We start from the raw sequence: 25,711 nt of genomic DNA on the forward strand, positions 1-25,711 counted from the left end.
GGTAGAATCAGGCCTTCAACCTAGCTGTGCGGGTCACAAAAGCAAGTCACAGTGTCTGGCATGGGGGGATGTGATGGTTAACTTGGGACAGTCCTTCCAGCCACCCTCTTCCCCAGTGTTTGCAGGCACCTACTGTGGGCCTAGCCGTGTGCCAGGATGGGGAGATCCCCGAGTGAACCCAGGTGTCTACAGAGCCTGCTTCCTGGGCGGCGAGGACAGACCTGTCCCTCATCTGGGTTCCTGTTTTCTGTGTGTGAAGTAGGTTGAACAAAATCATGTCTCAGGATACACTGACATTTAGCAGCTCTGGGCTCCACAACCCCTGTCCTAAAGGAGTTTATAGACTTGTGGGGGAGGCAGGGTTTTACATGCCCTTAATAGCATCAGTGTGGTAGTACAGAGTATGACAGTCTTGATTTTGTGGGGATGTTGTGGAGATTTAGAAATAAAATATGTCAAGTATTTGGCTGTGCCCAGTGAGCATAAAGTGCACCCAGAAGGGCAGCTGGTCATAGGGACTTCTGGGAGCTGAGGTGGGGGAACTCAGGAAGGGCAGGAATGTTCTGGAGGGAGATGCACATCTACCATGCTCTGGGGGCCTGGAGGAGTTTGGGAGGTATCAGGCCACCCTCACTGGACAGGCAAGGATGTGTGGAGCATAGCAGCAAAGCATTGTATGAGTGCAAAGTAATGCCCAGGGGAAGTGCTAAGCCCTGGCAGTGAGGGCCCCCCAGCCAGGCTGAAGGCACTCCATTTATTGAGGGCCTGCCGGGGCCAGCCCTGTGTTCAGGGTCTGACAGTAGTTTCCACCTCTTCAACTCCACCCTCTAAAAATTCTCCCCGTGCTGTGGAGGCACAAAGGTATTATAGTTTCGGATTTTGAATTTCTGCCTTTCTAATAACTACAAGACCCTGTCTCTAAATTCTGCACTAGCTCAGGTGTTGGCCAGTTGCAATCCCAGAATCAATGAGCTGTTTTTGTCGATAAAGTTTTATTGAAACACAGCCGCATTCCTCTGTTTATATCCTGTGTGTGACTGCTTTTCACTGTTGAGTCGTTGGGGCAGAGACTCTGTGGCTGCAAAACCTACAGTATTTACTCTCTTGCCCTTTACAGAAAGAAGTTGGCTAGATTAAAAATGTCTGCTAGACTAGAGAGTGGAGTCAGAAGATTCAGTGTGAGTCTGAGCCCTACACTTGCTGTGTGAGCTTAGGAGAATTGCTTGCCCCCTCTGAGCCTGCCCAGCCAACTCTTGGTGGTTGTAGTAAAGTTCATAGGTGATGGCTGCAAGACCTTTTTGTGGACTGCAAAGTGTTGTACCTGTCACCAGCCTGGCACTGGGAGGGCACTAAAGGTCTTCTTGTGGGCAAATGAGGAATAGTCACTGTGCAGGCCTTCCTAGACCTGGCTGCTGGCTGCTCCAGGGACGGCAAGGGGATGGCATCTGGACCCGAGATGCTGAATGCATCATTGTTCTTCTTGTGCAGACTTGGCAGGTTTGAGCATAAATTAAAATTCTTGTGGGGAGTCACCTTATATATGGTACCACTTTATAGCCAAGTCATTACGGTAATTTGCAAAACTCTCTGGTGTGTAACTGGAGTCATTTGCTTCACATTTGCTGGCTGTGACCTCATTCAGGCCGCCTGGTCTTGCATTTGGTGACCCCTGAGCCTTGGGACTTGGTCTTCTGAGTCTGGCCTCAGGGTTATCCAGACCTGACCTTCCGGGGATAGAAGGCAGCGTCTTGCCTCGCACAAGAATAAATAGGAGAAATCATTCTGGTTACCATCCTCCTGCCTTTTCAAGTGCTTACTGTGAGCTGGGCACCATGCCAAAGGTGTTGTGCCCATAATCTCATGGGATTGTCCTCACAACCTGTGAGTAGTTATTAGCACCATTTGATAGATGAGAAAACAGAAACTTCAAGAGGAAAGTAAACCAAACTCTTACCTAGTCCCGGGGAGGCCAGTCACGTTCCACCAGGGGTTTTCTATGCGACCAAGGCAGGTCCTTTCCTTCTTTGAGCTTCATTTTCTTCATCTAGTAATTAAATGGATGGGCAGTCAGTCCCAGCCCTGAATTGCTCACTAACTCATAAAAATGAACATAGGGCTCCCCCACCCTCCAGTTCTGCAAAGAAGCATCACTTACATGAAAGCCAGGTCCAGGATCTGCTCTTGGATCCAGTGGTACAAGGGGGGAGATATGGCTCCTGGGTGCAGCCCCTTCCTTGGGCACCCCCAGCCTGCCTCAGGGCCAACGTGCCCCTCTCATTCCTCTGCCTCTGTAGAGAAACACTCCATCCTCACTCCCCAGAGACAGAGAGTGAGCAGGGGTGGGTTCTGTGATGCTTTTGGGGACAGAGAAGCAAGATGCCAGTAGGCAGGAGGGCAGTGGCAGGTCTCCTGGCTGACTTGGGCCTGTGGTGGGGAATGGTGACAGTGCCCACATCTTTCTAGTGGTGGCAGCATCTCTGGGGCACACGTTATAGCCTCTGGTTTTATGTCCAGCCTTTGAGAAAGCAGATGGCCTAGGGAAGCCTCTGGCACGGGCTTTGAGAGCAATTGCCGGGCAACCTGGTATGGTCACTTGCCAACTCTGATGCGTACGTCCCTCTGCAAGTTAGGGAAGCTCATGGATTTATCCAGGGCACTGTGAGGGTCACACAAGACAAGGGCCTGAATGGGCTTGGAGCCCCAAGCAGCATCAAACTGTAACCTGCTCTGTCTTTCCTCCCTCCAAGAGCTGTCTTGTTTATTTGCTGTGGGAAGACTTCTTACTATATCCAGTGGAGAAGAAGCCAACGGGCTTCAGTTATTTGCTGGGTAATAACTGTTTTTTGTTTTGTTTTGTTTTGTTTTGTTTTTTCCCCCATGGAGGTGATGGGTTTGCCTCTCAGGGGTGTTCCTTACTCCTGTGTGACCTAGGTAAACCACTAGATCTTTCTGAGTCTTCATGTGCTTGTCTGTAGGCAGAGTAGTCTTACCCATCTGGCAGAGCTGTCGTGGAGACTGAGGTTTAGGAGTCATTGGCACGGTTTTTGACCTCCCCAAAGCCTCCCCAGCATGATCTTCATTGGAGTCGTAGGTGGGGATGTTTGCTAGGGGATCCCCAGTTGTTCCTCAGTTGCCTGAGAGGCAGCAGGACAGGACCTAGGCTTTGAAGCCTGAGAGATCTGGGTTTGGACTGTGGCCCACCTCTTATAGAGCCCTGAGCCTGGTCAGAGGCACCTAATCTCTCCAAAACTCAATTTTTTTCATCTGAAAAATGGCTAGAATGAGCCCACCACACAGGGATGGACACTTGGATGGATCAATGTGCCTGCTGCCTAGGAAGGGTTGGTAAATGCTGGGCTCTTCCATGCCTCTCTGGGGTGCACCTTCCCTCTCTCTACACATCCTCCTTGAGTAACCCAGAGGCCCCCAGTGCGTCTGGTGGGTTTTTGAAGGATGCTCAGAACCCGCTCCCCGACCCAAAGATTCTGGGAGAAAGACCCTGGCGGAACAACCCCACGTGATGATTAAGCTTTCTTTGCTCCAAATGCTATTAATGCTCATAAAATTATCCACAGTTTTCTGAGGCCCAGGCCCAGGGTTTGCCTCAATGGGACAATAAAAGCGCATGCAGAAATGATTTGGAACAGGGAAAGACCGCCAAGCAGGACGGAGCTAAACGAGCGGCAGCCTGCTCTCATTAACTCAGGCCGTTCACATTTGTTACCAGGGATTTCTTTTTAATTAAAAAACAACCAAGTTATTAAAAAATAAGCTTGTGAGGGGCTGGCCCAGCAGCAGCCTGAGCCAACGAGAGTGAGCATTCCTTCCAACGGGAATGAGCCCAGGACTCAGCCTGAGAAGGTGAGGGGGCTTCTGAGCGAATCTTCCTCTGTGCCCTCTGGAGGAGGCTGGCCTGTGCCTAGGAACACAGAGGCTCCTCTGAGCCCCTTCCCTGTCCTGGACCTTGGGAGGGTTGCATTCCGCTCTGCAAACTGTACTGTGCTCGGCAGGTGGATGCCTGGTGCCTGGCAGAGCTGTGGGCACACAGCGAGTTAGCACTGAGTGTCCAGCTTCCTGGGCGGAAGGGCCTGCCTCTGGGCTGGGCTGGAATTAGGGTTGGGGGGAAGTGGATTCCTTGAGGATGGGGTCGGGTTTTTGTCTTAAGAGGCCACTTCTTGTTACATAGCCATTCAGAATTGGGGTTTGGGTTTGGACAGACCTGAGCCCGAGATCCTGCCTAGATTCTTAACAGTGTGATCTCAGACCCCAAGGTCCCTGAACCTCTGCCTGCTCTCTACAGTGAGGATGACCTCTAGTCTTCCTAAAAACCCTATCACTGGGCAAGGCAGGGCATCCGATAGGCTGTCAAAGAACCGTGGAGAATACGGAGGCGTGAATAGCTGTGTACCGTATTTCTGTGGTGTAACGCAATTTGGGAAAAAAAGGCAGATTGAGTTTTGGTAATAACAAGAGCAGATGGGGTTTGGTGAGCACCTGCTCCATGACCTACGACGTCCATGCCACTCACCTGGCCTGCTGAGCAGCACAGCCCTGGCACGCGTCCGTGACCCTTGTCCAGTGAGTGTTCGGTGACCAGCACAATGGTCATAGACTATAGGATCCCAGAGGCAGGAGCTTGTCCGCCTGGCTTGCCAGGGTTTCCTGCCCCTAGCGGTGTGTTGGTACATCTTACAGACTCAGTGTTTGTGTAACGGTCATTCAGCCACGGGAGCTCAGCATCCGCATCTGAGTATTGGGGATTTTGCTCCCAATACTGCTGGTGATTGTGGAAACTAAATAAGGGATCTTGGTGCCTTGAATGCAGCAGGGGTTCAGTGAACGTGGGCTCAAGGCTGCTGTGTCCCACGCTGTGCCCTAGTGACTGCCCTCTCCCTGCACCCCTCTGCAGGCTGTCCCTACTCATGTTCTTTCCTCTTCCTGTCTTTCTTTGCATAGTGAATGGGAGCTACGGCCACTGCACCCCAGGCTCGGAGAAGAGTATGCTGGACCTGGACCTTGTGGAGGTCCCCGGCCCCACTTGCCGCCAGGGCCTTTTTCTCCCTGCGGGCACCCCACCGCCCCGGGGCCAGCCCCCAGCCTGCGAGAGGCTCCTGCATTTCCCCCACCCCAGCAGGTAAGTGCTTCATCCTTACCCATCAGCTGCCTTCTGTGGGCACTTCCTGAAGGCCAAGGACAAAGGGCCTCTGGACCTCACCTAGTCTGCCTGGTTGTGGGACACACAGGGAAACTGAGGCACACGAGGGCCAGGGATGAGCCAGAGGCCAGTAGCACAATGATGGAGGCCTGGTCTAGGCCTTGAACCCCCCACGTTGCAGTGCCTCATGAGAGACAGAGATGGTTTCACTGAGGTGTGTTTCCCCCTTGCAGAAGCTGAGGTGGCTTTTCACAGAGAATCAGAAATTGCAGAAGAGGAAGACTCAGGGGTGGGATGGGGAAGGAGCACCCAGCTCAGGGTTCATGCACATTGCAGTGTCAAGCCCTGGATGACTTGGAGCGTGGCGAGGGAGGGGTTCCTCTGCCTGGGGCCATCTCCTGCCCTAGGAAGCCATGCCTCTCAGAGCCCTGCCAGGGGACCGCCATCCAGTGCCGGCGCATTTCCGGTCATGTCCGCTTGTGGGCGGATGTTTGATCACATCATGTATCAGGCTGGAATCTGCCTCCTGTGGCTCTCTCGGGGTCCCCGCTGTGCCTCTGTGCCCTCTGGTCTGCTGACAGGCAGAGGTCAGCCACGGGCAGGCCTTTGTGCCCCCAGCTTGGCCCGGGCCTGCACCCGAGGGCCCGGACATGCTGGCTGAGGCCTGCCTCACACACCAGAGACTCTAAAAACTGGCCTAGTGGCCTGTTCACAGTTCAGTCCTTTATCGGTCATTTATTAAGTGTCTGCTATGTGCCAGGCACTGCGGGGTGCTGGAGATGTCTTGGCAAAGCAAGCAGAGAGATCCCCAGTGGAGCTCACTTTGCAGTGAGAGCCTCAGGGGAGACGACTCCAAGCAGGATGCTGATTCTTCCCACACAGAGCCATTTTCCTTTGAGAATGTGGACGCCCTGTGGCCTTCAGGGATATCAGGGAGACTTTTGACCTACGGGAGTGTGTTAGTCTGCGCACACTGGCTTGACAAAATACCACAGCCCGGGGGGCTCAAACAGCAGAAATGTCTTTTCTCCCAGATCTAGAGGCTAGAAGTCCGAGAGCATGGTGTCCCCAGGTTTGGTCTCTCCTCAGGCCTCCCTCCGTGGCCTACACGAGGCCGCCTTCCCGTGGTGTGCGTGGCCTTTCTGCTGTTTGCACGCTCTTCATATTAGAAGGACACCAGTCGTTCTGGATGAGGGCCTCCCTATCACAACCTCAATTAACCTTCCTTACTTCCCACAAGTCCCTGTTTCCAAAGACCATCATGCTACGGGTTAGGACTTCAACATACAAATTTTGGAGGGAGACAATTCAGTACATAACAAAGAGCAAGCATCTTTTAGACTTTGAGCTGTCTGTTGTTCAGTGACAGTCCAGTGCATTGTCTGCTGGATTATTCCCTGAGGCTCCCCGAGCAGCCTCTGGTTCCTCAAGGGACATTCTTTCTATCTCAGGGCAGAAGCTATGCTAACCTAGGGAAGGCTAAAGCAAGTGGGTTGCTTGCTTTTATTTTTTTATTTTTTATTTTTTCTTAATTTTAATTTTTTAATTTAAATTCAGTTTAGTTAACATATACTGTATTGTTAGTTTCGGAGGTAGAATTTAATGATTCATCAGTTGCAAGCAACACCCAGTGCTCATATTTTAAGTGCCCTCCTTAATCCCCATCACCCAGGTACTCTACCTCCTTGCTCCCCTCCAGCAACCCTCAGTTTTTTTCCTAGAGTTAAGAGTCTCTTACGGTTTGCCTCCCTCTCTGTTTTTGTCTTATTTTATTTTCCCTTCTCTTTCCCTACATTCATTTCTTTTGTTTCTTAAATGCCACATATGAGTTAAATCGTATGGTATTTCTCTTTCTCCAGTTAACTTATTTCACTTAGCATAATACCCTCTAGTTCTATCCACATCATTGCTAATGGCAAGATTTCATTTTTTGGATGGCTGAGTAATATTCCATTGTATATATAGACCACATCTTCTTTATGCATCTGTGTGTTGATTGACATCTGGGCGCTTTCCACACTTTGGCTATTGTGGACATTGCTGCTGTAAACGTTGGGGTACATGTGCCCTTTGGATCATTACATTTGTGTCCTTCGGATGAATACCTAAGTAGTGCAATCGCTGGGTCATAGGGTGGCTCTATTTTTCTTTTTTTGTACAGATGATCAGAAATGTTTGTCATTTTGAGTGTCATTTTGACAATTTAGAGCGTAAGAGAGCCTGTACCTAGAACCCGTACCTAGAACCACCACCAGGATCATTCTGATCTGTGGCCATTTCTCCTGCTGATCAGGCAGTCACTCACCCTCATTCTCCTAAAGCAAAACAGGGCTCCACCCCTGTCCCATACCCGTCAGACCCTGTCCCTTCTCATCTCCTTGCTCCCTACCCCCTCCTGATCTCTAGACTCCTGATCCACAGCCTGGGTTCCTGGAGGCCTCTATGCCTCCCGCCCAGCTTTCTAATATGAATAAAAATTGCTCCCACTTTGCAAGGACTTGCTGCTTGTGCCCATCTCTCCATTTAATCGTCACACCTAATAAGCGACCATCCTGGAGTGCTTGCTCTGTGCCATACAGTAGGCCAAGCACTCTTCATGTAATTACCTTACCATCTGCCAGAGGGTGGGGAGACTGAGGCAGAGAGGCCACAAAACTAGCCCGAGGTCACCCAGCAAGTGGCGAGTGTTTCAAGTAACTTCAGCAATACCCTGATTTTGTCATTTCTGTGCTAAAAATGACTACCCACCACCACTGTGGTCAGTAGAATGTATTATTACATGCAGTTTGAGGCCTAGCTCCATTATTGACTTTCTGAGTGACCTTGGGCAAAATGCCGACCTTTTCTAGGCCTCATCTCCTTACCTGTAAGATGAGGATAGAAACACAGAGTGCACAGGCCCCCAGTAGTATGGGAAGGCAGTCTGTGATCTGGCTAGCCTCCTTGACTTTGGGCCCAGTGGGCTTTACACGTTCACATCTTTGGGCCTTAGACTATAGAACCCGCCCCCTACCCCTTTGGTCTCTTACGTTTTTCAGAACTCTGTTCACCCCTCAGCTGGTCCTCCATCTCCCCCACGAGAAGGGAAGTCTCTCCAGGGCAGGGACCTGGTTTGTGAACCATGTCGTGGCCCCAGCATCACCCAGCACAGAGGGCAAAGCCTGCAGAGAGACCTCTCTGGCCCTTCGCCCAGGCTGCAGCCCCTGAACCAGTGGGTGCACAGACCCCATGAGATCCGAGTCACCCTCCCATCCCCTTGAGCCTCTGTCGGAGGAACACTAGTTTTCCCAAGTTCAGCAGCTCCCTTCAGGGTCTGGGATGACAGACAGAAGAACATCGGAGTCCTTGATACTCAGAACGTTGAGGCTGCCAGGAAACCCAACGGTCATTAAGTTCCATCATTTTGCAGGGGAGGAAGCTGGGGCCCCTGGCAGGACAGTGCTGTGGGAAAATTGTGCACTGCTGATTCAGACCCATCGAGGTTCACATTCCTGCTCTAACGCTGCCTGCCTCTGAGGGGTTGGCCAAGCGGCTTCAGTTTTCCTAAGTATAAACCAGATGGTGGGCTCTCCCCTGAAGAATTTGGTTATGCATTCAGCAGATAACATGCATCGTTGTGCTGCCGTGGTGCTGCGTGGGACGGCCTCGGGAAAGCACCCAGCATGCGGGGCTGCTCAGCGCTAGACTGCTCTGTCCAGGGATCCTTGCCCACAGTGTCCAGACGTGTGATGGGAGTCACTTGGGGAGCCCAGGGCTCAGCCACAGGGCAGGGCAGGAACTGCTGCCGGCCTGCCAGGGACAGAGGGATGGAGAGGGCAGGCAGGGGGCTGCCTCAGCTTACTGAAGCCTGAGTTGCCCTCGCCCCCCAACCCCTGCTGCCATAGGAGGTTTCATTGTTGTATTCGGATAATTCAGTCACAAGTGCAATGGCTGGTCTCTGCTGCTGTGGTTCAGCCTGATACTACCTCTGCCAGGCCCAGGATGATGACCATGCAAGAAACAGCTATGCTTTTATTTATTTATCTTTTAAGCTTCATGAAGTCAAGCTTCCTATCAGATCCTTCCTATCAGATCTTCCTATCAGGTCCTTAAGCTCCTCAGAGCTTCTGGTGGCAGTGATGGCCCAACGTCCCCAGGCCCAGGGAAGGGGGCTGTGCTTTAGCTGTCCACCCTGGAGTCCACGCTCCTTCTGCTTCCTCCCGGGAGCTGCGCTCTGGGAAGAGAGGCCTTTGCTGGCTGAGGCAGGGAATTGGTCAAGCTGAGAAACGGGAGGGCCCTTTTCACAAGCCTTTACCTGGGGAGCACTTCCCATCTCCCCAGGAGAAGGGGAGCCTGGTTCCCATCCTGAGCCCCGTCACCAGCTTGCTGCTTGGAACCGTGGGCAAACCTTGTGCCCTCTTGGCTCCTTTCCTGTCTCTGCAGTCATGGGGTTGGAGCCATGCTCTCTGAGGGCAACTGGGTTCTGCCTAACCCTTCCTTCCTCTCTCCTCCCCTCCTGCTCCGTCCAGCTCCAGGGAGCCGGAGAGGGAGGCCGGGCTGCAGGGCCGCATGGAAAGCGGGGACAGGTGATGATCCCACAGCCCCTCTGCAGAGAGTTCCAGAACACTGGCGGTGATCTGGCAGTAATGAAAGCGGCATCCACCCTGCCATCATCTCTCCAGAGGGTTGTCACAGCACCTGCCATCCCTCTTGATCCTGGCAGCCGCCCTCTGAGGCAGTGAAGGCTAGTTCTCGTTTCACAGGGGAGGAAACTGAGGTGCAGACAGGCCCAAGGACGTAAGGGGCGTCCTCTTCAGGCTTTGAACACGTAAGCAGTCTTCTGTTCTTCCCAGCCAGCCAAAGGACTACTTTGGCCTTCTGTTGGCATCACCTGCCTGGTGGCCGGAGGCCCTGATGTGTCTTCCTGCATTTACATGTCCTTATTTGGGGAGGGTCTTCTCTTGGAACACGTGTAGCACATGGGTGATGAAGACAGCATCACACCATCGTCACTGTCCAGTGATGATGAATCGTTCAGTGTAGGGATGAGAAGTGAGACCCAGAGTGCCTTGCCCAGTTTGGTGCAGCAGGGAGTGGCTGAACCTGGCCTCAGACCCCAGTCCCCGGCCTCGTTGGTGTGTCCCTCCCAGCTCACAGCCTCCCCCGGAGTTGTGTTTCATGCAGTCACAGTGTCTGGGCTTGAAATCTCGGGACCACCCCCACCTGGCTTTTCCTCAGTCATTCTTGGGATGCCCCTCGTCACCATGACTTGTGTTTCAGACTCCAGCCCACTGACGTTCACTGTGGAAAAGACACATTGCTTGGGGCAAAATGTCATAGAATTAACATTTCTAGAAATTAAGAAAGACTATAAAAATTAAGATCAAAGGGACAAATAGGTAGAATTTAAAACAAACTGGCCCTGGATGTCCCTCCAAATGCCAGAACTCACTAGAAGGTCATGGAGAAGTCAGGGCAGACCCTAAGGAGGCCTCAGCAACAGGGCAGGATGGCATCCGGGACTGGAGAAGGAAGGCTGGATTTGGTAAAAGGATGCCATGGGGCTCTTTCCTGGCATCCTTTTCAGACCCCCTGCCTTTCTTGAACCTCTCCCCAGCCCCATCCTCCCTCCCTCTCTCTGTATCTCCTGTTGGCCCCCATATTCTTCCCTGCTCACCAGATCTCCAGCCTCTGGCTTCTCCCTCCCTCTGTTTCTAGCCCTCCGTCTCCACCCCTGCTCTGTGCTTCCCATCCCTTGGTCCCAGGTTCCCTGTCATTCCCCCGACCCTAGGGCCTCCCCACTGTGGAGTGGCTCCCCTACCATGGCCTCTCTGCTCCCTGTTTTCCAGGTCGCCCAGACCTCAGGCCACATATGTGAATGGTGGCCTTCCGCAGCACATCAAGCAGGAATCCCTTCCCGACTACCAGGCCATGACAGAAGCTCGAGCACCGCTGTCTGCTCACTGCCGGGCCCCACCAGCCACTGGCCTGCACACAGACCTGGACCTGCCGGGCCGGGGCCTCGCTAACCCCGCGCCTTCCTGCTACCTTCTGGGCAGTGAACCCAGCTCCGGCCTGGGCCCCCCACCTGAGGCCCACCTCCCTGAGGGCAGCGTAAAGCGGTGCTGCCTCCTGGGCCTGCCCCCCGCCTCCCCGGCCTCCTCCTCACCCTGTGCCTCGTCCGAGGTCACCTCCATCATCCGCTCTTCCCAGACATCTCTGGTCACCTGCGTCAACGGACTTCGGAGCCCCCCGCTGCCGGGAGACCTGGGGGGGCCTCCCAAGCGGGCCCGAACTGGCCCGGTGGCGGCAGAGAGCCACGAGGGTAGTGTGCAGCTTGACGCCTGCCGGAAGGCAGCCTTCCTGAAGCAGGAGCCTGCGGACGAGTTCTCGGATCTCTTTGGGCCGCCTCCCCAGCAGGGCCTGCCTCCCCCGTACCCCGCGTCTCAGTTGCCTCCCGGCTCGGGCCTCGGAGGGCTGGGGCTGGGGCTGGTGGGTAGGGGGGTGGCCGGCCGGCAGGCATGCCGGTGGGTGGACTGCTGTGCGGCCTACGAGCAGCAGGAGGAGCTGGTGCGGCACATCGAGAAGAGCCACATTGACCAGCGCAAGGGCGAGGACTTCACCTGCTTCTGGGCGGGCTGTGTGCGCCGCTACAAGCCCTTCAACGCCCGCTACAAGCTGCTCATCCACATGAGGGTGCACTCGGGGGAGAAGCCCAACAAGTGCATGGTGAGTTCCCACGGCTGCCGGCCAGCCCCAACCCTGCTGTGCAGAGCAGCCTCCACTTGGCCCTAGGGATGGCCTACCCGGGGACTTCAGGCCAGGGATGGGGGCTGGCTGCGATGCCCTGCGGTGGTCAAGGGGAAAATTGATGCTGGTGATGGGACCACTGGTCAAGATAGCCCTCCCAGCTGTTTCGGTACCTCTGCTCACCACGTGTCCCATCACCCTCCCCCGTCCCCGAGGCATACCATGTGATCAAACACACTTGTTCACGGGGTGACAACATGCGCTCTGAGGTCAGAGCAGGCCCGGGCAGCCTTGCCTGTTGCATGCAGATGATCACTGTCTCACCCACCAGTGGTCAGGTGAGTCATGGGACACCTGCTTTCCTTTAGTGCTGGGCCCTTGTCAGGCAGCATTCCCCGGGGTGCTCTCTGGACCTTGGAGCAGCCTCCAGGTATGGCTTCCTCCAAGGAGTGCCCCGTCCTTACAGGTACCCAGCTTGGGAGCTGTGGGTCCCTTGGGCAAGTTTGGGGTAAGGCCAGGTTAACCTGTAAGGATCCAGCAGTGCCCAGGCTGGGTTTGAGCCTGAGGTTTCCAGGAACACACACACACACATGCACACACGCATGCACACATACACACACACACACACACACAGGCTGTGGACACCTAGGCTCCAGCCCCTCTGACTGGTCATTTCTGCATTGTGCTTTCGGGGTGGTGGAAATCCATATCGGAGTCTTTGTCCCTGATATCCTCAGGTGAGCTGCTGTGCCCACACCCAAGGCCCAGCTCTCCCCCCGGAGAGGTGCCTGCCCATGAATGGAAGGGCTGGAGGAGCCACCCAGGCTTCCATGGCCCAGCTCCAGCTTCTTAGCCACTGGGGCATTGGGGAGGCAAAGGAGGAATCGGCGTGTCTGGTCTAGTCTACAAGGCTGGGGTCCAGCCGATGCCGAGTTCTCCCACACTCACACGTTGTCCCTGATGCTGGACCCTGCTTCCTGAAGTGTTCGCTCTGGGAACGGGTGCACTTCTGTCCCTGCTCCAGGCCCAGGGCAGTATCTGTAGCGGCGAGGGGGGAGGCAGGAAGCTTCGGTGGCCGGCAGCATAAACTCCGCCCTCCCAGAATTGAGGTGGTAACCCTTGCGGTCCCATCTGCTTGTGGAGCTGTGGTCAGGGCAGGCAACCGGGCTGGATCTTGAGGAGGAGGAGGTCAGTTTCTAGACAAGTGTGGGGTCGTGAACAGCCTCTGCAAAAGGACAGGAATAGGAGGGAGCCTGTGGTTGGTGTGTTGATTTTGTGGGGAGAGGCTGAACTGGGAAGGCTGAGAATTTGACTTTATCATGTGTCTTGGGGTTGAGGGCATGCTGGAAGGAGGTGGTGACCCGGCCGGTCCTGGGGATGCCCCGTTTATCTGGGGTGTTGTGACATGTGGCTTGCTGAAAGACATGCCCTTGCCTGGAAGATGCCCAGCAGACTTCCAGAAGACAGAGGGCCCCCTCTCCCCCTGAGACCCCAGAGCTGACAGCAGCCAAGCCACAGTCCTTCATGTCTCCTCTCCCATGGGGGAGCCTACTGGTGTCCACAGGGGGCTGGTGTGGAGGTCCAAGCTCTGGTACCGTGTGGTCAGTGGCCTTTGATCTCCAGGGCCTCCTGTGTGGAATTACAGCTTGCAGTAGTGCCCGTGTGGACTGCAGGGACTTTGGTGATAATCTAGCCTTCTCTGCCTGTTTTCTGGGAAACAGAGGCCTGGTGAGCAGGTCAGAGAGGCCCAGTCTACCCAGTGCAGTCTGGGGATCTCTCTCTACGGTTCCTTCTTCTGGGCCTGCCAGGATCTCACCTGATTCAGCGGACTCCACAGAACATTGGCTTACACCTGGTTTGTGGCTGGCTTTGGGGACACAGACCTGGACTTTCCAAGGTCTTTGCTGGCAGGCATCCATGGTCAACGAGGGGTGAGAGGTGGATGTGGGCAGGTTCTGCCTGGAGTTTGTATAGGCCCAGGGACAGGAGGCCCAGAAGGGCTTCACAGAGGAGGTGATGTTCAAGCCATGTCTGTATTTACCCACGGTTGCATTTAATCTTTACAGAAGTCCTGTAAAACAAAGGTTTTACAGATGAAGAAACAAGGGTTCAGTGGAGTCCAGCCGACCTTCTGTGTGCTACTATGAGAACACTTTATCTTGCCTCCCGAGGGGTTCAAACTTATGGTGATAACAGTAGCAAGCAGCTTCTCAGTGTTGACTATGTGTAGGAGCCATTCTTTCGCGGGGATGTAGGGGAGAGAGAATCTTAAGCGGGTTCTGTGCCCAGCCTAGAGCCCAACTTGGGGCTTGATCTCACCATCCCGAGATCATGACCTGAACCAAAAGCAAGAGTTGGACACTTAACTGACTGAGCCCCTCCAGGTGCCCCAGGAACCATTCTAAGCGGTAACTCTGTGTGGTCCTTGTAACAACTTTACGGGGTAGATACTGTCAACCCTATTTTACAGATGAGGAAACTGAGGCTCAGATTGCATAATTTGCCCCAGGTTACACAGCTAGTGAGGGGCAAAGAATAACAACAACAGTGATAGAGGCTAATAATCATCATAGTAATAATAGGAACAGCAATGGAAGTAACTTGCCCAAGGTCGCCTAGCTAGGAACCATTAGAGTGAAATATGAGCCCACATCTTCCTAAACTGTGATGCTTTTGTTTGCATAGATGGTCCCGTTACACTGTTCTCTGGGTCCTGGGCCCAGCCCCGAGGGTGCTGTCATCTGGAGTAGGGGCAGAGACCTCCTCTGAGCTGCTCCCCGCCCCCTATGGGGGCGTGCCCCCTTCCTGCCTTGCTGGCTCAGTGGGTGACCCCGGGGAAGGGGCAGGCCCCAGCCTGCACCCAAATAAATAGAATCTCCCTTCCCTGTAAAATTATTAATTTCTCATGACAGGCCTCTGCTACCATGTGCTGTAATAGACAAAGGAATTTTGGACCCGGATCCTCTGGAGAACAGGAAATAGATGAGACACTTTGATTGAAGAGTAAATGGCCCACTAAAATAGCAGTTAATCCTTTTATTATCTTTCCAGCAGCCGTGTGCACGGTTCTTTCATGAGGTAAGCCTTCCCCGCCCCGTCCAACTGTAACACTCCAGCCCGGCAGCTGGTTTCCATTTAGCCCGCCGAGCCTCCGCTCACGCACCAGGCGGCCCGGGGAGGCACGGCGAGGAGCCGGCTGCCCCCTGCCCAGGTTCTCCGTGCTCGGGGCAGCCCGGGATCGGGCCTCGGCTTGCGGGGGCCCCCGGGCTAGACCGCGCCGTCCGGCCCCCCGCTCTGCCCTCGCCGCGGCCCGTCCACGCCATCCAGAGGAAGCTCCCTAATCTCTTTGCAATATCCTGTTATGTTTCTTATGTTGTCCGAGTTGTCTTAGCCTTATTAAATGTGGGGTTTCATCTGCATTAGGGTAGCGAGGATACGTCCAAGCCAAATACCGCTGCGACGCCTCCAAGACGTTAACTTTGAAAAGATTAATTTCTTGCTTTCTTAGGTTGGCTCTCCCAGACGGTTGGAATTCTGATTGTCTGAGACTGCAGAAATTAGCAGGCTGGGTAGTTTGCTTTTCTGTACATCAAGAAAAAGAGAGGCAGGGTGGAAAAGGAAAACCTTTCATAACCTTGGGTTTTAGAAAACAACAGTAACAACAGTGATGGTCCCTGCCTTTGTGGAGAGCTTTCCCGAAACTGGGAATGCAGGGTGGGAAGTGTGTGTAGACAGGTGATGAAAAGCCCAGGCCTGGAGTCACACCGACTCCGGTCTCCACTTGGGCCTGCCATCTAGCAGCTGTGTGACCTCAGACAGGTGACTTAGCCTTTCTGAACCATAGCACACTCGGTTGTAAGGTGGGACGATGATAGTACCCACCTTTTAAGGGTTGCAGTCATTAGGGCTTATGTATTTTATTTTATTTTATTTTTTAAGATTTTATTTATTGGACAGAGAGAGAGATGGCGAGAGAGAGAACACAAGCAGGGCCAGAGGGAGAGGGAGAAGCAGGCTTCCCGCTGAGCAGGGAGCCCGATGTGGGGCTGGGTCCCAGGACCCTGGGATCATGGCCTGAGCCGAAGGTAGACACTTAATGACTGAGCCACCCAGGCATCCCAGCATTAGGGTTTAAAGAGATAACTTAGGGTGGTGCATCCCCCATCAGCTCTGTCACATCAGCTGGTGGCTGAGAGGGGCACAGTTATCACTCACCTTGCCGGTGACCTTGTCAGTTGTCTGTCAGCAATGCAGGCCACCTGCTCTGTGCCAGACCGTGTCTGCTCAGGATGACTAGAGCTAGAAGGGGGAACTAGGGCAGAGGCCTAGGGAGGAGGCTCTGGTCCTTGCCCTCACAGGCCTGGGAACCAGGCTTACATCCTGCCTGCCTTCCTCTAGTAGCTTCACTTGCACTGACCACCCCATCCTTTATGTTCCTCTCCCCTGTTTGCCAGTCTGCCCCCAGTGCCATGGACCAGGGAAATATATCCCACCAAAAGCTGAGCATAACTGATTGGCAGTAATCAGCCAAGGAACTCAGAACACCAGCCACCTGGCTGGGCCTCCCCAGCTCCTAGAGGGCCAGCCCAGGCCAAATCTACTCTCACCTCCTATAATCCTGGGGCTTCTGGCTCTCTCTTTATGCTTTATGTTAGTCCCCCAACTCTTGAGAAATAAATAGCACTGGGTGCTGGGAAGGGTGGGGGAGGCAGAAGGTGCTCCTCTTCGTTGAGACTCAGGAGTCTAATACCTGGCCCAGTGCCAGCCATGTCCCATTCCATCTTCAAAAAACCGCTGGTCAAAACTCTGAGGCCCAGAGAGGCCAAATCAGATCCCAAGGTCACGCAGTCTGCCAAGTAGCAGGGCACAGCTACCCGTCAGATTTGCACACCTGTTCTGCCAGGCTGTGAACTGGAAGTCAGAGAGAAGCTTGACTGGGGGTCCGAGATCCTATCTTATGGAAAGTCCTCAGGGAGAAGAGCCCAGATCTAGTCTGAGGCATGTGATGTACAACCATGAATCACCATTCCCATTTTTTAGCAGAGACTGATGTTCACAGATGAAATGTTTTACTCTGGGTCTCCTGGCTCAGCTGCCTGGACCGTTCCTCAGGCCACACGGCCTTCCTCCCACCTGCCTTTGCTCAGCATCTTCCTTAGCAGAGTCGAGCCCTTGGTGCTTCTCAAACCACGTTGGTGGGGAGGGCATCCCTGGGCATCTGCTCCTTCCCTACTCCGTGTCCTGAGACTAGCCTTGCAGGTTGGTCATGTTTCTGGGGCAGTAGACACCCCTGACTCATGTCAGCATCTCCAACTCATTCTTGCGAATTTTCCTAGAGCCCAAAATGTGTGTGCAGGTGGGGCTCCCTGTCCGTCTTCGTCATGTACAGAGCAGAGACAGGGAAGACAGACCCTGAGAGGACAGGGAGGGGCGCAGGATCCCACAGCAAATGGGGCACCTTCAGTGGACAGGGAGATACCAGAAGGGGCTGATAACCCAAGGCTGGGAAAGGTTAGACTGTGGGAAATTTACCTCAGATGAGGGAAGAGTCCTCCCCAGAAACACTTGCCTCATGTGAAGGACAGGTGCCCCTGTGTACTGGGCCTCACACTGGGTGCTGGGGGTCCTAAGACAAAGATGAGGTGATGTGAGACTTTGAGCTCCAGAGGAAGGACACCAGCTACCCTTGAGTCTTATGTTGTTATTGCTGGATGAGGGAGGGAGGAGAGCCAAGAGCTGAGGATTTGAGGTCTGGCTGCATTACCTTGTTTAAGTCAGGCAAGGAGACTAGAACATTTTGGGGTCTTTTTCAGCTTACACAGAGCTCTGCACATGCGCTCCTCAGAGTGGAGGAATAATTCCTGGAGACCGGAATCGTTATCCTCACTTTACAATGGGGGAAGGGTGCTCCAGTTCAGGCCCAAGTTCAGTCCTTAAGTGCATCATAGGGTCAAATTTGAAACGAGGTCTCAGCCTGACTCCAGAGATGATAGTTATCCATGACCCTAAGCCACCTCCCAGGCAGAAAACCATCGGTCTGCTTATAATATCAAGAAAATATCCCGATTCGAAACTCTTTTCAGTAAGCTGTTACTGAGCACCTCCGAGGTGCCAGGCCTGCCCTGGTGGGCCATGGGGTCACAGAAGGGAATCAAAGCCAGCTTTTGGCCTGGAGGAGCCCTCATTAAGCAGAGAAACTGATAGACGTTGCGTTGAACGGTTTTCCCATACTAGCCGCCCATCACCTTGAGAGCCTGTGGCAAGTCCCCTGCCCTGCAGATAGGATGTCTTGTGCTGTCTTGGAGGAGAGGGCACTTGTGGGATGAGGGGCAAGATATTTCACCTTCTTTACAATAAATGAGTCAGCTGAAAATGAGCTTCCTTTCTGGAGGATGGGTTTCCAGGGGGATAAGAAGTTACAAAATGGAACGTGTTTTCAAACCACTGCCCTTGAAGCTCCTGTTGTAAAGGAGCCCAGAGAGGTCAAACCAGTCCAATCAGCTTGGGTGCCGAGTCCACCCACTTTGGAAATGGGGCTCAGCTGAGCCTCACCTCCTGGTTCTAAAGTGGGAAGGGTCTGCATAGGAAAAGTTTCTTGGGTAAAGGCAGCTTTTAAGTTGGCATGCAGATATGTCCTTTTTAACAGTCCCGGCTGGGGTCCTTCCTAGGATCAGTCAGTTTTTGTGTCTGCTTACTATCAGATGAGGAAACTGAAGCCCAGAGAGGGTGCATCAGTGGCCCGGTGTCACCCAGCAAGTTAAAGGAAGCCGTGGGATGCCTGCTTTATTTCTCCCAGCCCTGAGGCTTTCTCTGCTCCCAAACTCCTACAGAGTCTGCATATTTCGGTTCCTTTCACTCATTTAGGCTTTGGCTTTTGCTGGTCCCTCTGTCTGGAACGCCTTTCCCAGCCCATCATTCACAACCCAACCCAATGTCCTCTCCTCCACTCGCCCTGTTCCCATGCCTCCTGCTCTCCCTACATATGTTGCCACATATGTAATAGTGTTTCCTGGTGTGGCCAAGTGTCTTGGGGACCGCATGCCCTTTGATGTCTGGCCCAGTCTTGGAGGCTGAGGAGCTAAGCCCACTCTCTGGTGCAGAGGCTCTGCCCTAGTGGTATCTGACCTTCCCACTCCAAGGCTGCATAAGTTCCCTGTGAAGTCACAAGATTGGCAGGGCCCAAAAGATGGGCGTGTCCACCCTCTCATCTGGTGCTTTAAGTTTTTCTGCAGGAAAGCCTGAACTTGAAACCTGGCTGTGCTCCCTGTCAGCCACTGATCGTGTGTGAGTAACTTGACTTCTGTAAGGCCCGGGTTCTTAACCTTGTGTAGTGGAGGCAACAGGACAGTCGAGAAGCTTCCATGACGTGCCATGTAAGAGGAGCTTACGCAATGGCTGACTTGGAGTAAATGCACAACAAATGGTTCTGTTTGGGACAGTTTGCATTAGGAAAAAAGAAAAAGGAGAATCTGAAAAAGATAGTTGTGCAGTCATGAACATCCCCAAAGGAACAGAGAAGGCTGATATAAGTCCCAGCTTGGTTATGGATTGGCTCTGTGACTTTGGACAGGTCACCTCACAGTGCTGAGCCTCAGTTTCCTGAGGTGGGAAATGGGAGAATGTCTAGCACTCTGTGTTCAGTGGGGGCCCAAGAGATACAACTGTCTTTTCCCCTCTTGAACCCCAGGTTCCAGCTCCATGGAGCTTGGCTTCATGGAGTTTGACTTAAACTGGGATGTCTTTCTCTCTCCTCTGGTTTTTAAAAATTCAGACTCAGGGACTTCATAAGGAGAGGCTTCCTGGAAGCTCTGGCCTCACAATGAGATTGGAGCCCTGTACAGAGGGAGGAGGTGAGGCCCCAGATGGAAATAACCTGCCTAGGGGAAGGGGAGAGGACCTGGGGGCAGAAGGAGGGGAGGCTCACTAGCTCTGCAACCTCAGGCAGTCATTTTCCTTCCCAGTCTCCATGGTTCAGTCTGTAAAATGATGGCTGTGGTGCTCACCCCAGAAGAGTCTCTGTGCCAGGTGGAGGGGCCATGCTCTGCAAACCTCACAGTGCCTGCGGGGGGGAAGCCAGCTCAGTTCCTGGCTCCCAGTCCAGTGCACCTGCTTGCAACTGGGCCTTGGAGGACACGGACACCCTCACAGCCATGCTCCTGCCATCAGGCATGTAATGGAGAAGCTGCATGCTCCCCAAACATAAAATCCCTAGCCTGCAGCACTCCTGGGCCCCCTCGCCCCTCCACAGCCCACCCTCCCCACTGGTACCTCCCCCCCCATCCCTACCATCCCATCCCCTTCCCCACCCCCCACCCCTATTTCCTCTTCATCCCTGCGTACCCCCTTCTGTCTTATTTAAATTCTGAGTCAGGAATCCTGGAGCCAAGGGGGACACCTGACCAGCCCCGAGACCTCAAATAAGTCACATGGCCTCTGGGAACCTCAGTTTCCTACGTGTATAAAGGGGAGACAGTTGTGAGATTAAATGAGATCACGGATGTGGAGTGCTTACCTCATGCCTGGCAAATACTTGGCACTTGAAAACAGGAGCCCTTGTTCTTGTTCTTCTTCTTTTTTTTTTTTTTTTTTTGGTGAGTCATCAAACCCGAGGTCTAGCATCCTAGCAGCACCAAACTTGAGGGTATGGGAGGCACGCTGGCAAGTTCTGTGAACTCAGCCCTGCTTTATGGAATATGAAAAAAATTAAGGATAAAAAAAACACAGCCGTCTGAATTGAATTTAAAATAATAAAAGGGGGGAAAAGCTTTTTAATTTAATGTAAATGGAATTGAAATGATTTTCTTCTTAGAATGAGAAAGTCAGATAAAATCAACAGTGACTCTAAGAAAGTGTCCAGACCATATTTTCTTTTTTTTTTTTTTCAAAGATTTTATTTTTTTATTTGACAGACAGAGATCACAAGTAGGCAGAGAGACAGGCAGAGAGAGAGAGGGAAGCAGGCTCCCTGCTGAGCAGAGAGCCCGATGTGGGGCTCGCTCCCAGGACCCTGAGACCATGACCTGAGCTGAAGGCAGAGGCTTAACCCACTGAGCCACCCAGGTGCCCCCAGACCATATTTTCTGAGAGGAGCATCCTGGAAACGGTAATCTTCATGACTGAGCATTAATTGGGTCCTGTCTCCACTGGATGGCAGCGGGATTAGCTGAGTGGACTTTACGTACCTCCCTGGGATGGCTGCAGCAACAGAGCTCAGCATCCTGTCCCCCTCTGTTCATTGGGTGATGGTCACATGACCCCTATGGCCTCAGTCACCTTGGACACTCCAAGACCCAGGATGCCCCGAGTCTACTCCCTCAGGAGAGAGCCTTGTGCTCATCCAAATTGCCTCTCCCCTCACCCCTGCCAACTTTTCAACAGCTTTATTGGCACCTGCGCTGTGCCAGGTTTGATGCTAGAAGCATGAGATGCCGTGCCAAGTGAGGAATGGCCTGGCAGCAAGGGAATTATCAGAGAAGAGGGAGAAGGCTTCCCCCAGGGTGTCATGAGAGCTGAGCTTTGAAGGGTGAGGAAGAGCTTTCCAGGTGGAGATCGTGAGGAAAGTCTCTTTGAGGCAGGAGAATAAAGCGTGGCAAAGTTTTGAGATGTGACAGTTTTGACCCTTGTGGGAAGCAGAGCTGTCTGTTTTCTACACTTGGAGTGAGTGTGTTACCTCCATGTGTCCGGGAGCAGAAGTGGTGCTTGGAATTGGACGATAAAGGGCCTCCAAGTTCAGTATAAGGAGCTTGGACTCTACCCTGAGTGGTGGAAGGGTTCTGAGCAGGAGAGGGATGCAGTGACTGTTAACGTGGAGAACACTGGGTATATGGCATATGTAGTCACCGGGGGCGGGTTGGGGGATGGGGGAAGTGACAGCGGGCAGATGAGGACAGAGGCCCAGGAAGGAGCCTTCGTCCCCAGTGCACCAGAGCTGCACCCCAGCCAGGGCCTGGGCACCACGGGCCGGGCCGGGCCAGCCCAGCCCAGCCCAGTGAGCTGCGCTGGGGCACCGTGTCTGCAAGGTTGGGTAACCAAGCTCAACCCCCTTTGGAAACGGCGTCCAGCACATTTACCAGTGGGAAACGGGAAAGGCATTTCCCATAATATGGCTCTGTAAAGTTTGCACAACTGTTCTTTGTTTTCTGTCCATCCCCACAATAAATCTTCTCCACTGCCAGGACAGGGCCTCCGTGGTCTGCAAGTGATTAGGGCACGGACTGGTGCCTGGCTGCCTCCTCCCGATGCATTCTTCTGACGTGGGGAGTGATAAAATAGGAGCCCATCACGGGGACTCTGTGGCTTTGCAGGTGGCCATTTCCAAATAGCCAGGAGGTGGACGCCCGGAAGAGCGAGGCCTGCACCTGCCTTCCACACGCCCCCAGCCCACTGGATGAGTCTGCCACACCAGGGGCATGAGCCTGAGAGGGTAGGCGAGCATGGTAGTACTGGGCGGTGTGTTTCTTGCAGATGGGACGGTGGGACTGGGGTGTCCACAGGACTGCATTTTAGGGGACAACACCTGGAAGTCTCTGCTGGGCCTGGAGCAAGATCAGCACCCAGGGAGCATCCGTTCAACTGATGAACCATCCATGGACTCTCTGTTTTATTGGAGCAGAAACGCGTAGGGTTTTGGAGGTGAAAGTAACATTTGTACCTTCCCAAAGCCTGGACAGGGCCCTGGGAGGCAGAGTTTTGATGGGTGGTCCCTGTGCTGGGGGAGGGCACAGGGCAGAGGCAGGACCCCTCTTTTACAGTGAGGTCCCTGAAATCCAGAGCTCGTGCTGGCTGGGCAGGTGTCCCTTCTGGGACTCCACCTCATGTCCTTGGCTCCCTGCTCCGTGATCTTCCCACTGCACACGGTTGCCTTTGTACCCCCGTTTAACCGTGAGTCTCTGCTTCCCAGAATCTACTGAACCCAAGTTTTAGGAATCATTTTGACCTACGGGGTCATTTCTGACCAGGTTTAGTCGCCAGTGACTACGGTAGCAATTAGGAGACAAGAAAGTTGGCTCCGGGAAGAAAACGGAGTCTGCCGGGCCTCAGATAGTTCCTCCAGATCCTCCTCCCCTCCTACTCCCTACTTCCTGCCCCCATTCCTTCTCCCCAGACATCCAGGACAAGAAAAGAGGTTCCTTGAGGCCATAAATCTGAATGCTTATTTGTACTTTTGCTGTTTTCCTATGGGGAAGCAGGCCCCTAGAGAGGATTTGGCTCATTGAAGATCACAGAGCAAAGGAAGGGAAGCCCAGCTTCCTGGCCTCCCAGCCCAGGCCCTTCCCACTATACAGAGGCACCACCTGTTGAGGACCTACTAGGTGCTAGGCCCCATGCTGAGGGCTTGGATGCTTTGTGTCTATCTGTACTGTCATGTCCTCCCCGGTCCTGAAAGAACACAGTCCTGTGTGGTGTCTGCGCCGAGGAAGAACCTTCTGGAAAATCTCCTCTGCTGCAGCTCCCAAGCCTTGCAGCACCCTTCGACAGATGGGGACCTGAGGACCCACTAGAGGTCACCCAGCAGGGGATGGCTTGCGGCCTCTGCAGCCCACGTGTTTCCGCATGGCCGTCCCTCCTGACAGGGTCTGGTTCAGGAAGCACTGCACAGTTGGCTCCAGGGAGAGTCTAACCAGCAGTGGGTTTCAAGCCTCACACCTCTGCGTGCGTTGGAAAAGCACAATGATTGATCACTGCAGGCTTGAGGCCCTGAGAAGCCTGGCTTGTACAGAAGCCCACAGGCATTCACTTCCCCTGCCTGCCTCTGCCCTCGTTTTCTTCATGCACACAGAGCCACCTGGCCTCAGGATCTCAATTTTTTCATCTGTGTGATGAGGACTTGACTTAGTTCAAAGCTCTTAGGACTCGGGACCCTGATTGGGGCAGTACATGGAGAGACAGAGTGGCCCAGGGCTTCAGAGCTCGGGTCCCTCCCCAGCTCTGCATTCAAACTGCCTTGCGATTCTGGGGAAATCGCCAGACCCTGTTGGGCCCTCAGTTTCCTGACCTGTAAAATGGAAGGTTTGGACTCCAGGAATCCTACAATCTTTGAACGCGCAAGACTTTGAGACCCCCATCTTTATCTTTCTGCATTCCTGGCAGGACCCCAGGGAGGAGGAAGGAGATAGAGGATAAGGAGGGGGCAGGTGTGGGGCCTCTGATGAGCCCTTTGGTCTCAGCTCCTTCCTCTTTCTTCTCTGTTGCTCCACTCCAGCCACCTGGCTCTTGGCTGGTCCCCCAGCATGCCAAGTTCATTCCCACCTCGGGCTCGTTGCTCGGCTCTTCCCCTCTGCCCTGAATGCTCTTGTCCCAGCCCAACTTCCGTCCACATGGGCCTCTACTCCCGTGTGCTGCTGCGGCTGGTCATGGATTCAGTCTCCATGGGTTCTGTTTTTATGACCATGGGCCCGGAGATGGAGCAAGAGAACAATTCTGTATTAATTGGTGACCAAGATGCATGACAGCCATGAAGGCAACAAGGGAAAAGACTAAACTATCCAAAAATAGCTACCTTAAAGTGTGAGGAAGGAAGCAAAGTAGTATTTGTTGGGAATGTGTTCTCCTCCAGATGCTGGATTAAGCCCTTTGTTCATGTTTTCTCAGTGAATTTTTCATGTTGGCATTACTGCCCCATTTTAGGGATGAGCAGACCGAGGCTCAGAGAAGTATTGGGATACCAAACCCTGGCCTCCTTCCACTGTTCCAGGATACTCCCTGTGTCCACGTGATTTTCTGAAATTGAGGGTGAGCTGATTACTCCTTGTTTTCATTGAGATAGCCCCAGAAGACCCCTAAAGAGGAAACTTAATTAGTTACTGTGTCTCCTTAAAAGTAATCACATGGAATCTGGGCTTTTCATGGATTTGGAGCTGATCCTTCCAGTTTTCTGTACTGGGTGGTGGGAAAGGGCTGGTGTATCAGGAATTAGCACCATAAGCCTGGTTCTCATGTCCCACTTTCCTGTCTTCTGTGTGCAAGAAGATAGCTGACCTCACAGTTTAGGGGGGACATGCAGGCGTCAGAGGAAGGGAGTGGTTTGGGAGCGCCTGTCTGAATGGAGCTCCAGCCCTGAGAAAGGGTCAGGATGGAAGGGCTCTGTGGCTCATGATGGCATACACTGGGGCAGAAGAGAAAATGTGGGGAGGTCCTGTAGCCAGTAAGAGTTGGAGTTGAGACTTGAATCCAAGTAAGCCTGCAGGTGTAACTGCTCCTTAGGAAGAGCTAGACCCTGCCCTCAAGGTTCTTGGAATCCAGGTTTCATATCCAAGATCTTGCCTAATCCCTTATTTGCCATGACCTAGGCTGGGCAAGTTATTTTCTTGTTTTGGTCCCAGTTTCCTTATCCGTTTGGTGGGAATGATAATCCTGCCTTGTCTGGGTGGAATTACTTATGGCTCTTCACCCCACATCATCCTCACAACTTCATGTTGGGAATGTTGTCCCGTCTTCACAGTGAGGACCCTCGGGCCTTGACAGGCAGGGGGGCCAGCAGAGTGTCCCACAGCAGGCCCACCATCATACCCGGGGTCACACAGAGGGTTGCACAGTGGGTCAGCAGCCCTGCCTAGGGTCGCATAGTGGGTCAGCAGCCATACCCAGAGTCACACGGTGGGTCAGTAGTTCTGCTTAAAGTCACACAGTGGGCCAGCAGCCATGCCCAGAATCACACAGTGGGTCAGCAGCCATGGCTAGGGTCATATAGCGGGTCAGCAGCCCTGCTCAGAGTCACACAGTGGGTCAGTAGTCCTACCCAGAGTCATACAGTGGGTCAGCAGCCCTGCCCAGAGTCACACAGTAGGTCAGCAACCCTACCCAGAGTCATACATTGGGTTGGCAGCT

General features: G+C 53.5%; 1 protein-coding gene across 3 annotated transcripts in view; it reads left to right on the forward strand.

The window, feature by feature from the left end:
- The window catches only part of GLIS1 (GLIS family zinc finger 1), a gene marked incomplete at its 5' end in the record, with an annotated part of 216,523 nt that overhangs the window by 126,725 nt on the left and 64,087 nt on the right, over nucleotides 1-25,711 (forward strand). For 2 of the 3 annotated variants that reach the window (XM_080802311.1, XM_080802313.1), the window contains 2 exons: nucleotides 4,957-5,134; nucleotides 10,984-11,863. In XM_080802311.1, the coding sequence (XP_080658437.1) occupies nucleotides 4,957-5,134; nucleotides 10,984-11,863 (1,058 nt within the window). Of the gene's footprint in view, nucleotides 1-4,956; nucleotides 5,135-10,983; nucleotides 11,864-14,938; nucleotides 14,963-25,711 lie in introns of all 3 variants that reach the window. The other variant, XM_080802312.1, reaches the window with a different exon arrangement.

The sequence above is a fragment of the Martes martes genome (assembly GCF_963455335.1).
Source record: "Martes martes genome assembly, chromosome: 4".
NCBI classification, from domain to species: domain Eukaryota; kingdom Metazoa; phylum Chordata; class Mammalia; order Carnivora; family Mustelidae; genus Martes; species Martes martes.